The following is a 13,409-nucleotide window of genomic DNA, read 5'->3' on the forward strand; positions in this document are numbered from 1 at the left end:
TTGTCTCTGGGGGCCACCGTAAATATACTTTGGTTTATTTACTCCACATAAAATGTAATAAATAAATCATATAATACAAAAAACAACTATTTACATTTCAACTTTTAACTATTTAAATTTTCAGCTTTTTCCTTTTAAACAAAATTAAAGTGAAACAACACAAAACACTGCAAACCACAACACAATTAAATATAAATATGAAAAAATATGAAAACAAAAAGAAGATGCACATTCTCTGTTATATGGACCTGCATGAATAAACTTTCTGAATCCTTTATCATCTGCAACTGAAAATAGTTGTGGATGATTACTATACCTTTCTTATGTGATGTTGTTGTCCCTGCTCTCTCTCTCTCTCTCTCTCTCTCTCCCTCCTGCGCTGTTCCTGTGCTACTGAGTGTAACTACCGCCCCTCCCCCCTCTGCCCAGCGCAAAGCACAAGGCTCTGTGGAGTGAAGCAGGAAAAGGGTGAGAGAGAGAGAGGGTGAGAGAAAGAAAAAAACAAACCCCACAGCTCGCGATAAGGAGCCGGCTCGTGTCGTTCACGTCAAAGAGCCAGCTCTAAGAGCCGTTTCGTTTGCGACCGACACATCACTAGTAAACTCGGTGGAAGAAGAAGGCGTGGGCTTGAGTTGGTTGAACTTCTTTTTCTTACGCAGCGGCGATAAAGCTGACTGCTTGTGTACATTTATCTAACAACTGAAATACAGCGCAGGGAGGTCGGTGAGTAAATGTTTGCAGACGTATTTAGTGTCGTTTACTCTCAGGATGTAGCGAAGGGCGACAACGTTAAGCTTTCCACTGAAATCTGTCAGTTTCATGTGACTTGTTGAGTGTGACACACTTACTTGGCAACGTAAAGTTTCTCTGCGTCATATTTAAGCTTTGCTATCTTTGAATAGATTCAAAACGTGCTCACACAAACACATTTTCAAGATCTAGGATTTCCAGGTTTTCGCGTTCGAAGTCTTGACATCCTGCTCAAACATTAGCTAACCTTAGCGAAACACATGCGCAGGAACTAGCTGTGAAACATTGACGCAAAGCTAATAATCCAGTAGCGTTAGTATTTCAAGAATCCGGTGAATTATCGGTAATAACGTAACGGTGTGAAATGAGTACATAATAACGTTTCGACCGAACAAAGCATGCCGAGTGACCTGACCCCCCCACTGACACGTGAACGCATCTGGTTAGTTTGCTGAAAGTCATTCTGCTGCTAAACGGTCTCTTTCTTTGACATGCGCACTCAACAAAAGCTGTACGAGATTATTGTTATTAGCCTTTTACTCGTTATTAGTGATTTTTTTTATTATTAATCCTTTATTTATCCAGGTAAAAAATCTCATTGAGATTAAAAATCTCATTTCCAAGAGAGACCTGGCATCATAGCAACAAAAGTCACATACCACATAGGTATATAACATTTAAAACAAATACAATATCGCATACAAACATGTGTAAAATATACAATAACAGATTAAATACAAAAAAAAAAAAAAATTAAAAATTTTAAAGTTGAAAAATAAATATTTTTACTACCCTTCCCGAGAAAAACATAAAACGCGATTTAAGCTTTTTATGTGGCCCTTTTCAGTGACTAATGATATGTGCCCCCTCCCCACCCTTTCAGTTTCCGGTCCAGCCTCATTCCTCTGAGGGAGAGATGGCAGTAGGGCAGGTGGTTTCCACTCTGGGCTGGGCAGATTCCCCTCCATCTCTGCGTGTTTTATATGATTAATGCAACAGTTTTGATCAACGCTGACCTCCGTGTAGCTCCACAGAGAATGTTGGGGTGTAATTCAGGACTCTTGTTTGTTTTGTTGTTTTTCAGGAATGACCTGGAGCACCAGGAGGTTGTGGCGGCCTCATCAATAGTGGTCAACACGGCGGGGGACCTGCGGACCTCCATCTGCAGGGTGGTCATCTATCTCCAAAGGGACATGTCTGGGGACAGCTGCCTACCCCAGGACCTCAGCAAGTCCGAAACCACCTCCCCAGACCTTCCTCTGGCTTGTCCCAAGACCAAGACCTGTAGTCATCACGGAGCAGTGGGCTTAGGCAACAAGTATGTTCGGCTCAACGTTGGAGGGATGCTGTTTTATACGACGCTGCAGGTGCTGACCAAGCAAAACTCCATGCTGAAGGCTATGTTCAGTGGAAAGAAGGAAGTGTTCACAGATAAAGACGGTGAGCATTTCTGAGCTGCAGATACAAGTTTCCCAAAGTATAACCTCACATACACTGCATGCATACATTCACTGTGTTTAAAGTAGGAAAGATTACACATTAAGTTCCACTAAATGTTTAAGTCAAGATTCTGGCTCACGAATCCAAGCTTGACTTTAAATTTCAGTCACTTTGAATTAAATTTTAGCTGCCAGTATTTATTCATTTATTTCAATCTGTACTGATTGAACAACAGGTGCTTTTGGATAGTGGGGAGGCATGCTCTAAACTCGCTCTGTCCTTTGTGGAAAATGCTAGTTGACGTCAACTATGCAACAATTAGTTTTTCAGCAGACGTCTTTCTTATAGAGAAGTTCATCTGCAGAGTTGCACTGATCTAAACTCTATTTGATATCAGACTTGTCAGCTGTTGATAGTCGGACTCTGACATCTGCACCCAGACAAGCACAGAAGAGGAAATGCTTAGTCGTCTTCTAAAGCTTCATATATGCTTTTTCTTACATGAACGGGAACATGTTTACCATGAACTCGTGCAGAAAAGTTTCACAGTGATGTTTACCAACAAGGTTTTAGCAGCAAGCCGCAGAAATTGCACAGACCAGTTAAAATATAAAGTTTTATGACCTTTCTAATTTGCTAGAGACAGGTCTCCGTGAATGTGTCCGAGGGTGTCTGAAATACAAACCTATGGGCTTGATAATAAAAGGCCGGTCCAACAGTGGATAAGACATTTTGACAGCAGTAACACCAGCGAGACTTGCACACAGCTTCCTCTCAGAGATGCTGGGTTTGCTGCCATGTCGGCTACACGCTGTTTCCTTTGAGGTGCCACAGCAGGTCCATGTTCTCAGCACTGTCTCTTTGCTCAGGTTGGATCCTGATCGACCGCAGCGGGAAGCACTTTGGCAGCATCCTGTGTTACCTTCGAGATGGCAGAGTTGCCTTACCCAAAGGTCGACAGGCCGTCCAGGAGCTGCTGGTCGAGGCAAAGCATTTCCTCGTCCAGGGCCTAGTGGAGCTCTGCCAAAACTCGCTGCAGGTCAGTTCCATCCATACGCATTGCTCCGGTTTTAGCCAAACTACATTGGCTCCCTGTTAAATATCGCATAGATTTTAAAATGCTTTTGTTCACTTTTAAAATTCTGAATAATTTAGCGCCCAGCTGTCTCTCTGAACTCCTCCACTTATACAATCCCAACAGAGCACTTAGATCATCCAATCACAGGCTCCTAGCACAACCTAGGTCTCGAATGAAGTCGAGCGGTGACCGGGCCTTTGCAACCGTGGCACCTCTGGAATAACCTCCCTGTTCATGTTCGTACTGCCGAGTCGATCCAGTCTTTTAAATCACGTCTTAAAACTTATCTTGTTACTTTGGCCTTTGATTCTAACTAGTTGGCTGTTTTAGCTTGTTGTGTGTTTGTTTGTCCTGTTTTATTGTTTGTTTTAATTGTCTCATGCTTTTACTGACTGTGAAGCACTATGGTCAACACTGTTGTTTTACTATGTGCTGTATAAATACAGTTTGATTTGATACGGACTCGTACGGTCCACACAGTGTTTGGGCACTTTGTTGCTCTTCAGACTGCAGCGCTTCAGTACCCAAAAATGAAATACTGGAAACTACTTTCAAGTGCCAAACTGTGATCTAAGTAAGCTTACACAAATGTGAGTAGCTCTAGACCCTCATATTAGCACATTATCGTCATCATTAATAATCATAAGATTACTGATTCTTGTTGGTTGTGTGGACGCAGCCTTTAGTCTGATCTTCAGCTCTGGGATCAGGTGATGAACACAGCAGGGCTCCGGTTCTCCATGATGTAACCTCTGTGGTTACTCCTGTCAACCTGTTCCTTGCATTAGCAGTGAGATTATCTATAAATGCCAGTTCACCTGGCAGACGTGCAGGCCCAAAGATGAGCTCCGTCTCGCCTGTGACACAGTCCCTGTGTTTTTGAATTTAGTGAAGGCTTTTGGTATCGTGTGCTGGAAACACGTTACTCTGTTCTTGCTGTGCAGGAGCCACGAAAGTGCTGAGAAGAAAACATTTGGAGATAAAATATCTTTTTCGAAGCTCTCAAATATTCATCTCGCTGTTGACTTTAAAAAAATAGAAATATCGGAGGTGTAAAGCGAGCAGTGTCTGATCATGTGACTCCCCAAATTCTAGTTTGTTACTCATGTGGTCACTGAGGAGTTACAGTGCTGGCCTTCAGTGTAGTGGCTTTCACATTTACTTAGCAAGTGTAAGGTTGCTGGTCCAATTCCAGCCAGGAACACCGAGTCCTGTTTGGGGCTGTGACGGGAACGACGGCCTGTGTAAGAACTCTGCCCACTGTAACCACCCACAGTTTGTCTCAGGTTCTGTGTGAAGCTACAAACGTCTCTGTGGATCAGCCTCTGTCTGGTTGGTTATTGTTAAACTTCCAGGAAAAGCAAGACTGTTATGATGTCAGATGTAAACTGTAAATTATAATTATTGTTAACAGGGTAATAAAGAGCAGCCCATGTGTGTTATACCTGTAGTCACCTCAATTAAGGAAGAAGAGAAGCTCATCCAGTCTTCTACCAAGGTACATGCAGAGCATCACTGTTGTCTTTGCAGCATCAAGTAAGGCTGTCATTTCTGAAACAATGTGTTTTTGATTATAGCTTCAGTGTAGCCTTGGTCATTTTCATTGTTACAGCAGAAACATGTCAGTAAAACGTCATTGTAGCTGATCTCTAACACATCATGTATAAATTTTTTTTATTTTTTATAGTACTCTTGCAGTATTTGAAATGCCTGCTTGAATATTAACGCAGTGGAATTCAGATGTTTGATCTTTGTGCTTGCTCCTGGTAGCCTGTCGTGAAGCTGGTATACAACAGAAGCAACAACAAGTACTCCTACACCAGGTAACAAAGGTTCCTCCAAAGATCTTATTGGCTCTCGTAATGCAAGAACAATTGTTTTCCTTCCTTTCAAAGTACTCTGTGAGGGGAGACTGTTGGTTGTTTTGAAGCTGATAAACTGTACTGAGCTCGTGGACCTCTGCTCTACATCACTCCGCCTTTATCTCAACAGCAACTCTGACGACCACCTGCTGAAGAACATCGAGCTGTTCGACCGGCTGTCTCTCAGCTTCAACGGCCGCATCCTCTTCATCAAAGACGTCATCGGGGACGAGATCTGCTGCTGGTCCTTCTATGGCCAGGGTCGCAAGCTGGCTGAGGTTTGCTGCACCTCCATCGTCTACGCCACTGAGAAGAAGCAGACCAAGGTGAGGCGGAGCGGCTGGTGGGAATCTCCCGTGTTGCTCTTTGTGTTTTGTGGGTTTTCTTCGGGGTACCGAGTTCCTCCAGTTAGATTCTTATTGTGCTCAGCATAGTTTCTGGGTCACAGGCATAACCTCTGACCCTTCATCATGGACGCTGGACTGAAGGCTCTGCTGCCGGCATGCTGATGACTGCGCTGTGTTTGCCAGCTCTTCTTGTTTGATAGCAGCTTTGTGCACTTTGTTGCTTTTTTACACACATACAGGTCGTTGAGTTTGTGAACTAAAAGGAAGTAAGAAAACATTAAAGCACAGTTTGTATGGTGTGAGTGGCAGCAAAGGTGGATTGCTTTACCTGCTGTGACGCTCCAGGTGATGTGACTAAGCTGGGTGGTGGGATTTCAACGTTTCCTTCCAATCACTCCTTCTCAGGTGGAATTCCCTGAAGCGCGAATCTACGAGGAGACTCTGAACACCTTGCTTTACGAGACGATGCCGCTGCCCGACAACTCCCTGCTCGAGGCCACGCGTCGGAGATACAACAACTGTGGCTCTCACAGCGAGGAGGAGGAGGGGCCTGGAGGTCCAGAACTGCGCGAGCGTGTCCGTAGAATCCACGTCAAGAGGTACAGCACATACGACGACAGGCAGCTGGGACACTAGGACCGCTGGACAGACCGCAGCTTTTTTTTGATGATGATGAACTTAAAGTCCGATGGATGCTCATATGTTTTTTTTTTTTTATTACTTTCTGCCGTCTCAGAGGTGCAAGTGATGGCCTCAGTGAAACCTCACGTGACTGTAGATGTTCTCTGCTCATTCTTACTTTACACATCATCAGGATTCAGAGCAGCGTTAAACACCAAATACCTGCAGCTTTTTCTTTTCTAATCAAATTTACATTTTGAAGTGCAACAAAGAAAACCTCTACCATGCACTGTTTATTAGAACCATCATAGCACACGTAGCAGCAAAGCACGTTTCACATTTATTGACTGTATTTTTCACAGACGCATTTCCAGGTTGTTGTTTGCCGGTGACGAATCTGTTGGATTTACGGGAAATGCTTTGCCTCGAAGGTGTTTTAATGGAGTTTTTCATAAAGCCTCTAAGATAAAAGTTAGTGTTGTTCTGTATTTGTTTGTCTTTGTTTGTGGGAGGCAGGTGTTATTGTGGTTTGAGCTCAGCTGTCAGAGGATTCAAACGCAGTCGACTCGGAGACCAGCTGATGCTGAGCTATTCTAACGCCTCAGCTTTCAGTCTTCAGACAACTTCGACCATTTTCAGAGGACTGTTGGGGTTTTTGTTTGTCATTCAAGCATTTAAAAACAGGAACCTAGCAACAAGGTGATTCTCCATTACTGAGAGTTGATTTTGTCGTCGGGATAAAGGAAAAGGGAAGCAGGGAGATGCTCTAAAGCACAGGTGTCAAACTCCAGTCCTCGAGGGCCGGCGTCCTGAAACTTTTCCTCGTGTCCCTGCTGAAACGCACCTGAATGACATTAGTATGTATTTTGAAGATTTTTACAGGTTTAATATTGATTCATTTGTAATGGAGTACAATACAAAGTGTTTGTGTAAAGGGAAATTGTGCAAACACGTATTCTAAGTCAACCATGGTGACTCTGAGCTGCTGGCATTGAAACACCTGAAGCAACGGACACAGATGGAGGAACGGCTGCTACAGCATGACTGCGGCTCTTTATTATTCACCCAAAGCACCGATGCATAAATGCTGAAAGAGCAAATGTGTTGGTACCTTTGCAGGATCACAGTACTCACTGCAACACTTACCTTGTGTCCTCTGCCTTGGAGCTTGTTCCCACTTTCAGTGACACAGACGGATCCACTCATCATCCTGTGGGTTCAAGTCAGGTGTCATTATTAAATTATAGCGGGCATAATGCTCACTAATGCTGAACCCTTGGCCTGTCCCGACCAAATATACAGTTTCTTTGTGAAACAGAACTGGATGTAAAATTTCATTTAGTCTTAAATGGATGATGGAACAAAGCTGTTCACTGGAAATGTGTTATACCATCTTTGGCCACAAGAGGGCGAGTGTGCACACACATATAGACTGATCAAACCTGACTGTGCTACAGGAAACAGATACTGTCTAGTTCCTGCATCAAAGAAGGCACCGCCATCAAAGTTTAACAGGTTGTCAGTTGCCCTCAATCACATGTGATGAAGGTACTGGAGACACTGATAGAGGTCCACAACCATTACATCACCAGGTCGTGGCCCACCTCAGACCACAGGTGAAAACGTCTTGAAACGTACCCGTACAAGGCGACTGTGATCTCTGTTTCTGTTCACCATCAACTAAGACTTTCAGCACGACTTCAGGTCATGTCACCCACACAAATACTCACAAATACAACTGGATGGATGTGTTAGTGACAGGAGCTCCCGCTGAGGATTTTGCAGAAACATCTGGCGGGAATCATCGGCTGCTGTGATGGAGGAGTACCTGGGCGCCCACTCTGACAATTTGCTAAAATGGAAGACCAACATAGAGGCTGTATGCAACAAGATGAGTATTGTTACAAAATGCTTCAGTGAGAGCACACATACAAGGTCTTAAATAATCAGGCCCCATCTTATCTTAATGACCTTGTAGTACCATATCACCCTATTAGAGCACTTGGCTCTCGCTCTGCAGGCCTACTTGTTGTTCCTACAGTATTTAAAAGTAGAATGGGAGGCAGAGCCTTCAGTTTCCAGGCCCCTCTTCTGTGGAACCAGCTTCCAGTTTGGATTCAGGAGACAGACACTATCTCTACTTTTAAGATTTTCATAAAAACTGCCTTTTAACTTAACTGTTAAAAGGGATTTTTTTCCTTCCCACTGTCGCCAAAGTGCTTGCTCATAGGGGTTCATATGATTGTTGGGTTTTCACTGTATTATTGTTGAGTCTTTATCTTACAATCTAAAACACCTTGAGGCAAATGTTGTTGTGATTTGGTGCTATGTAAATAAAACTGAATTGAATTGGTGCCCTGAACCAAACCATGTGCACACAGACACCAGGAATCACTGCAAACATGGGACGTGCAGGGCCAGAGTCAATGATTCTGACTTTGATAGGACGCGGATAGAGGTCCACAACCATTACATCACCAGGTCTGAGGTCACCATGGAACTCAGGTAGGACGGGGCATTTGGCAGCTGATATAAAATTATACTCAGTTCTCTTATAAGGAAGCGCTGATTATGATGACAGCAGTCAAACAGGCATTGATGAAGGAGTTCAAAATGTAAACAGATAAGCTCACTGTAGAGGAAAAAGTTGTTCCACTTCACACTGGCAGGGATCTGGATCCACGCATGACAGCTGCTCCAGGATGGAAAGGTCCAATTTCAGGATGATTCTTGATCTCAACGGGCTCAACAAACTAGCCCGCTCCAAGGAAAGGCTCTGCATTGGTACATTCCCAGAATGTTCCAATCTCATCTGCATTCATCGACGTGCTGAACTGTGCTTGTTCAGGAAATTGTAGAGAAATTTAAAAAAAAAAATTTAGTGATAAGCACTAAAACAATTTTTCTCCTACTTAGAGAAAATCTCCAAGACAAATTCATCATTTTCATTCTAAGGCGTGCATCTCATGGAAGAGGATTGGGGCTGGGGGGGGGGGGGACACAAAGAGGGGGGGGGGCTGTTTTGAGGAAAAAAAGTCACAATTCTGAAAAAAACAAAACGGAATCCAACCCCCCCATTTATTAGTTCCCAGTGGCCCTAATCCTCATCTGTACCTGTGTTACTGTCCGTCGAGGCTGTTCCGGGTCCCAGACTGAGCCACATTTATTCATTGTGGGTCAAATCAATGGAAGTTGTGGTTTCTGGGAGTTTTGAAATGATGAAACTGTGCACGCCATGATGCGCGCAGGAGCTGCAGCGTGTCAGTATGTTGTGAAAAGAAGCAAACACGTTTTCTTTTCTCGGAGTTGCACTGCTCGTTAGGCAGAGGCTGCGATGTTTGCTGAAGCTGCGTTAGTGCTAGTAATGAATTCCCCAATCTGGACATAATGAAGAGTCATCTTTCCGTTAGTGCTGGTGTAACAATATTGATGATGACTTTGGGAAGAGATCAGCTCCACATACGTGGCATCTCTTTCGTGCCAGTACTTATGCTAGCAGGAGCAGACAGGAAGCTTTGACCCTGACATGAACGGCAGGCCCATCCTGCCACCTGTTACACGCCACGGACAAAAGAGCGAGCCAAGGTCGTTACTAATGGCGGCTTATTTGTGAAGGCGCACACTCCCACGCGTGTAGTTCAGGCAGCTCTCAGAGCAGAAACCAGCTGAGCCAGAATAAGAGTCAACACGACGTGGAAAAGATTTAAAGGCACTTCTGAAGCAATCCCCGAGTCCGTTGCAGAGATGCAGTCCGTGCTGTAAAAAGCACCTCTGACATCCTCTAACGTCACTTACACGCAGCAAGCATTTGCTGCGTGTCGAGTTGACTTTACTGTCACATTCACGTGAAACGTCGTGCTGCAGGTGCACACTCAGTCCACACGGAGGCACAAACACAAAGTTTCATGACGGGGTCTCCACTAGAGATTACTGTGCGTCACGTTACCGTGACGTCATTCATTTTGCATCTGGCCGACCTGGCATCAGAGGCGACTGCGCTGTCCACATGTGCTGTAATCAGATGCTGCCCCCTCCTGTGCCTATCAGCGTGTGGATAAAGACAGAAGGAATACTGCACCTAACGACCTCACTCCACGTTCACGGCACCGGAGTCCCGGTGGAAAGCTGTGCGGAGGCGTTTGCTCCAAACAAACATAAAGTGGGGGGATTTACAGGCTGCAAACATCGACTGAGCCGGAGCAGCATTTTCACACGTTTCCACAGAATATGCTATAAATAACTCGAGGCTCTACAGGTTGGTGTGTTGGATGCTGAGTGGCTGCAGGCGGCGGGTTGAGGAGGGGCTGGATGCTGTGGGCTCCAGTGATTGTTTTCCTCCTTTCTTGCGCTTCCATTGATCAGTAACGCGAGGAAGGCGGATCCTCTGACGTCGCCGTCAAGCTGCTCGGCTGCGTCAGAGTCCTGCTGAACCAAGGAAGAAGGAACCAAGAAATAAAAGGAGAGCGCTTCGGAAAGGCCGAGCGGAGCGCACGGAGCGTGACGGGGACATACAGACGCGTCGTGAAGAACACCGCGGACATGGAGGGCTGCACGGAGGAAGAATACAAGGAGAAATTACTATGGAACGTCAAACGAGAGGTAGGCGCTCACACGTGACGGCCTGCCGAGCTGCACATCAGTACTCTATTACTTTATTGGACTCAAAAATGCCCACAGAGAGGGGGGTGTTTGGGGTGGAAGGGGACCGTGTTCGTGCTGTGTGGGGCTCAGCTGTCAGCGTCACAAGTTCAAGTTGCCAAACAGTTCAATAAATGCACCATCAGTCCTCATCCACCTGCACTCCGTCAGTGATAAAATGCCTGTTTTCTTTGCTTCGTGTTTATTACTGTTACGTTACGAAGCTGGATATTTCAAATATGTTAGCATGTCTGTTTTTGTCCACAGTAATTCCACTTTCGAGTACACATGAAGGCTTTTTAAAATGTGGCGTGGCTGTATGTGAAAGCCCAATCTGGGGTAATTACATGTTTAAATGATATCAAGTATTTTGCCTAATGATCTGACAGCTAACGATCATCAAACATTTGGCAGAAGTGGGGAGGAGGAACCCCTTATTTTCCAAACTATTTGTATCGACATGATGATGTACGTAATTTGCATCCAATCATAAGCGAGCCCTCCAGGAGGATTGCATTAGAAACCTCGTGTTTTAAGTGATAAGCCGCGGCATCTACCAGCAGCACTAACATCCACGGTGCACGCTGTGCTACAGGCTTTTTCTCTTCCTGATGATGAATGTCTCACATCTCCCCAGTGAGGAATAAATCATTACCCCTTTAACCTTTCTACCCACTCTCTTTGTAATCCTCATGCTGAAAGCTACAACTGGAGATATTTCCCTGCAGATGAAATGTCAGTAAAAACCAAAAGCAGCCTCTTAGGAGGCTGGATGTGGCGAGGTGTGGCTCACTGCTTGTACCTCAGTCTGAGCATGAAGCTCCTGCCATTATAATGGAGAAGAAAGGTCAGGCTAAAAATAACAGGCCAAAAATCTGATAGAGCGAAGAGGTGGGGGGATTACCTAATCAGTGCTCTCTGTGCTGTGAGTTAAAGTATCCCGTTCATCAAACAGTACCTCATTAGTTCTCCGTCACTGCTTCGCTTTAGGCAGCGAATGACTTGATATAGTTGAGTTGTCATGTTTGCGCCAGTATTCAGATACATTGACTGAAGATTGTGGTTTAGTGGATTAATATCACTGCTGCATCTAAAAGAAGACGAAAGCAGAAAATGGAAACACTTTTACTTTAAGGGAATAAAAGCTGCAGCTGAGTTGGACATTTGGAGCCATTGTGCAAACCTCACCACACTTTTCATCTTCCTTTTACAACTGACTAAAGATGCTAAATGCTGATGGCCTGCTGACAGCATGCACATTATGTTTGAATCAACAGACCTAGCAGTGAGACCTAAATATGATCATTATTCCTGTAGCTGTTTCTTTCATTCTGTGTTGACCACTTAACAGTGTGTTACCTTTTCTCTTCATGTCCAGTCAGGATGCAGAATTCTGGGCTGATAAACCTGTATTTCAAACAAGTAACATTAAACATGAACATACGCAGTTTTATCATTATTATAGATCGATTGACAGGATTTTTAAGGCCAATATTAATATTTAGTGATTTTAAAACATGTGATTTGTTGGTTTATTTTTTTCAGACCCACAATAATAAACAGATTTTCCTAACACTTGTAATGTGTTGTATATATGAGTGCAGTTTAAAAATATCCTTTTTTATTGTTAGAAGTCTCTGTCTTTGTGTTGCCAGCAAAGGGAGGTTGCAGAGTGCCCTCTGGTGGACAAACTGTAAAACATCAGTATTAATTACGTGGTTGAAGGGTGTTTCTCCTGCCTGTCATACATACTGGGAAATGGTTAAAATAGCTCCTGTGCAGTCTGAGGTGCAAGACTAATTTTGAATATCTAGGCTAAACACTTGTGTTCTCCTCCAGCTATTCCAGAGTCACCTACAGGTTTGAGTCTTAAATAATTGAGTCATAGCATCGCCTCAGGCTCAAAATAGCTCCAGTTCTCAGGATGACTGTAGGTGGTGGGGTCTGCGTCTACTAAACACAGACCACGTGGGAAAAGGAAAAGACTGTTGCAGTCTTGGGTGACTGAGCCACTGACAGGTGTGTGTTGATATGCCGAGCTGCGTCTTCAAATACACCTCCGGTCACTGTCTTGTGCTGCAGTAGCATCAATTGTTAATGCATGCTGGCTGTTAACATTTAAACAACGCCTCGGTGTCTCGGTGGAGTGTCTTTGTATTTGAATTTTGAAATAATTTAAGTTGTATTAAAATCCTCTCTACATGTGATGAGGTGGTCCTGTTTCTGAGATCTGTTCAACATGTAATATTGGACCATCTGCTTCTTCAGCGTAGTGCTTCTCAAACACAGGGGTTATTGTCAGTTTCTTTTTTTCATACACACCAGTTCCTGTTTTCTGTCAATTAAATGCAGATCTTTTAACTTTAGACTAGGATTGATGTGCCCTCACGTGAAGGAGATGCTGTTGCTTAAGAAAGCATCAGTTATCTGTTTTTGCCATATGCTCTAACTGCTCTAACTCTTCATGTTCTGTATATCTTTGGTATACACGATTATCCCAGAGTTCATACATGGCACGCCCGTCACTGTCTCAGGATGTTTTAAAGCATGGCAAATTCAGCTGTGTTGAGAGAGCCTGGTTTGAACGGGGCTGACTGGCTCCTGCGTTAAAGCTCTCTGTCTCTTTAAGCGGCACTCTGTTCGCTCACTATTGCTTGGCAACTGAAAGCCTGT

General features: G+C 44.2%; 2 protein-coding genes across 5 annotated transcripts in view; both read left to right on the forward strand.

Moving 5' to 3' along the window:
• Positions 1 to 555: 555 nt before the first annotated feature.
• tnfaip1 (tumor necrosis factor, alpha-induced protein 1 (endothelial)) lies at positions 556 to 6,586 on the forward strand. Its single transcript, XM_026192067.1, has 7 exons — positions 556 to 723; positions 1,835 to 2,190; positions 3,060 to 3,229; positions 4,683 to 4,766; positions 5,039 to 5,091; positions 5,261 to 5,456; positions 5,883 to 6,586. The coding sequence occupies exons 2-7, from the start codon at positions 1,944 to 1,946 to the stop codon at positions 6,111 to 6,113; spliced, it is 981 nt and encodes a 326-aa protein (XP_026047852.1). The 5' UTR covers positions 556 to 723; positions 1,835 to 1,943; the 3' UTR covers positions 6,114 to 6,586.
• Positions 6,587 to 10,055: 3,469 nt separating this feature from the next.
• Positions 10,056 to 13,409, forward strand: part of sgsm2 (small G protein signaling modulator 2) — a 104,613-nt gene continuing 101,259 nt past the window's right edge. For 3 of the 4 annotated variants that reach the window (XR_003274547.1, XM_026193761.1, XM_026193763.1), the window contains exon 1: positions 10,057 to 10,697. Coding sequence is in view for 3 of the 4 variants with exons in the window: in XM_026193761.1 (XP_026049546.1) it covers positions 10,638 to 10,697 (60 nt within the window). In the remaining variant the exon portion in view is untranslated. Of the gene's footprint in view, positions 10,698 to 13,409 lie in introns of all 4 variants that reach the window. The other variant, XM_026193762.1, reaches the window with a different exon arrangement.

This window comes from Astatotilapia calliptera, chromosome 14 (assembly GCF_900246225.1).
Source record: "Astatotilapia calliptera chromosome 14, fAstCal1.2, whole genome shotgun sequence".
NCBI classification, from domain to species: Eukaryota; Metazoa; Chordata; class Actinopteri; order Cichliformes; family Cichlidae; genus Astatotilapia; species Astatotilapia calliptera.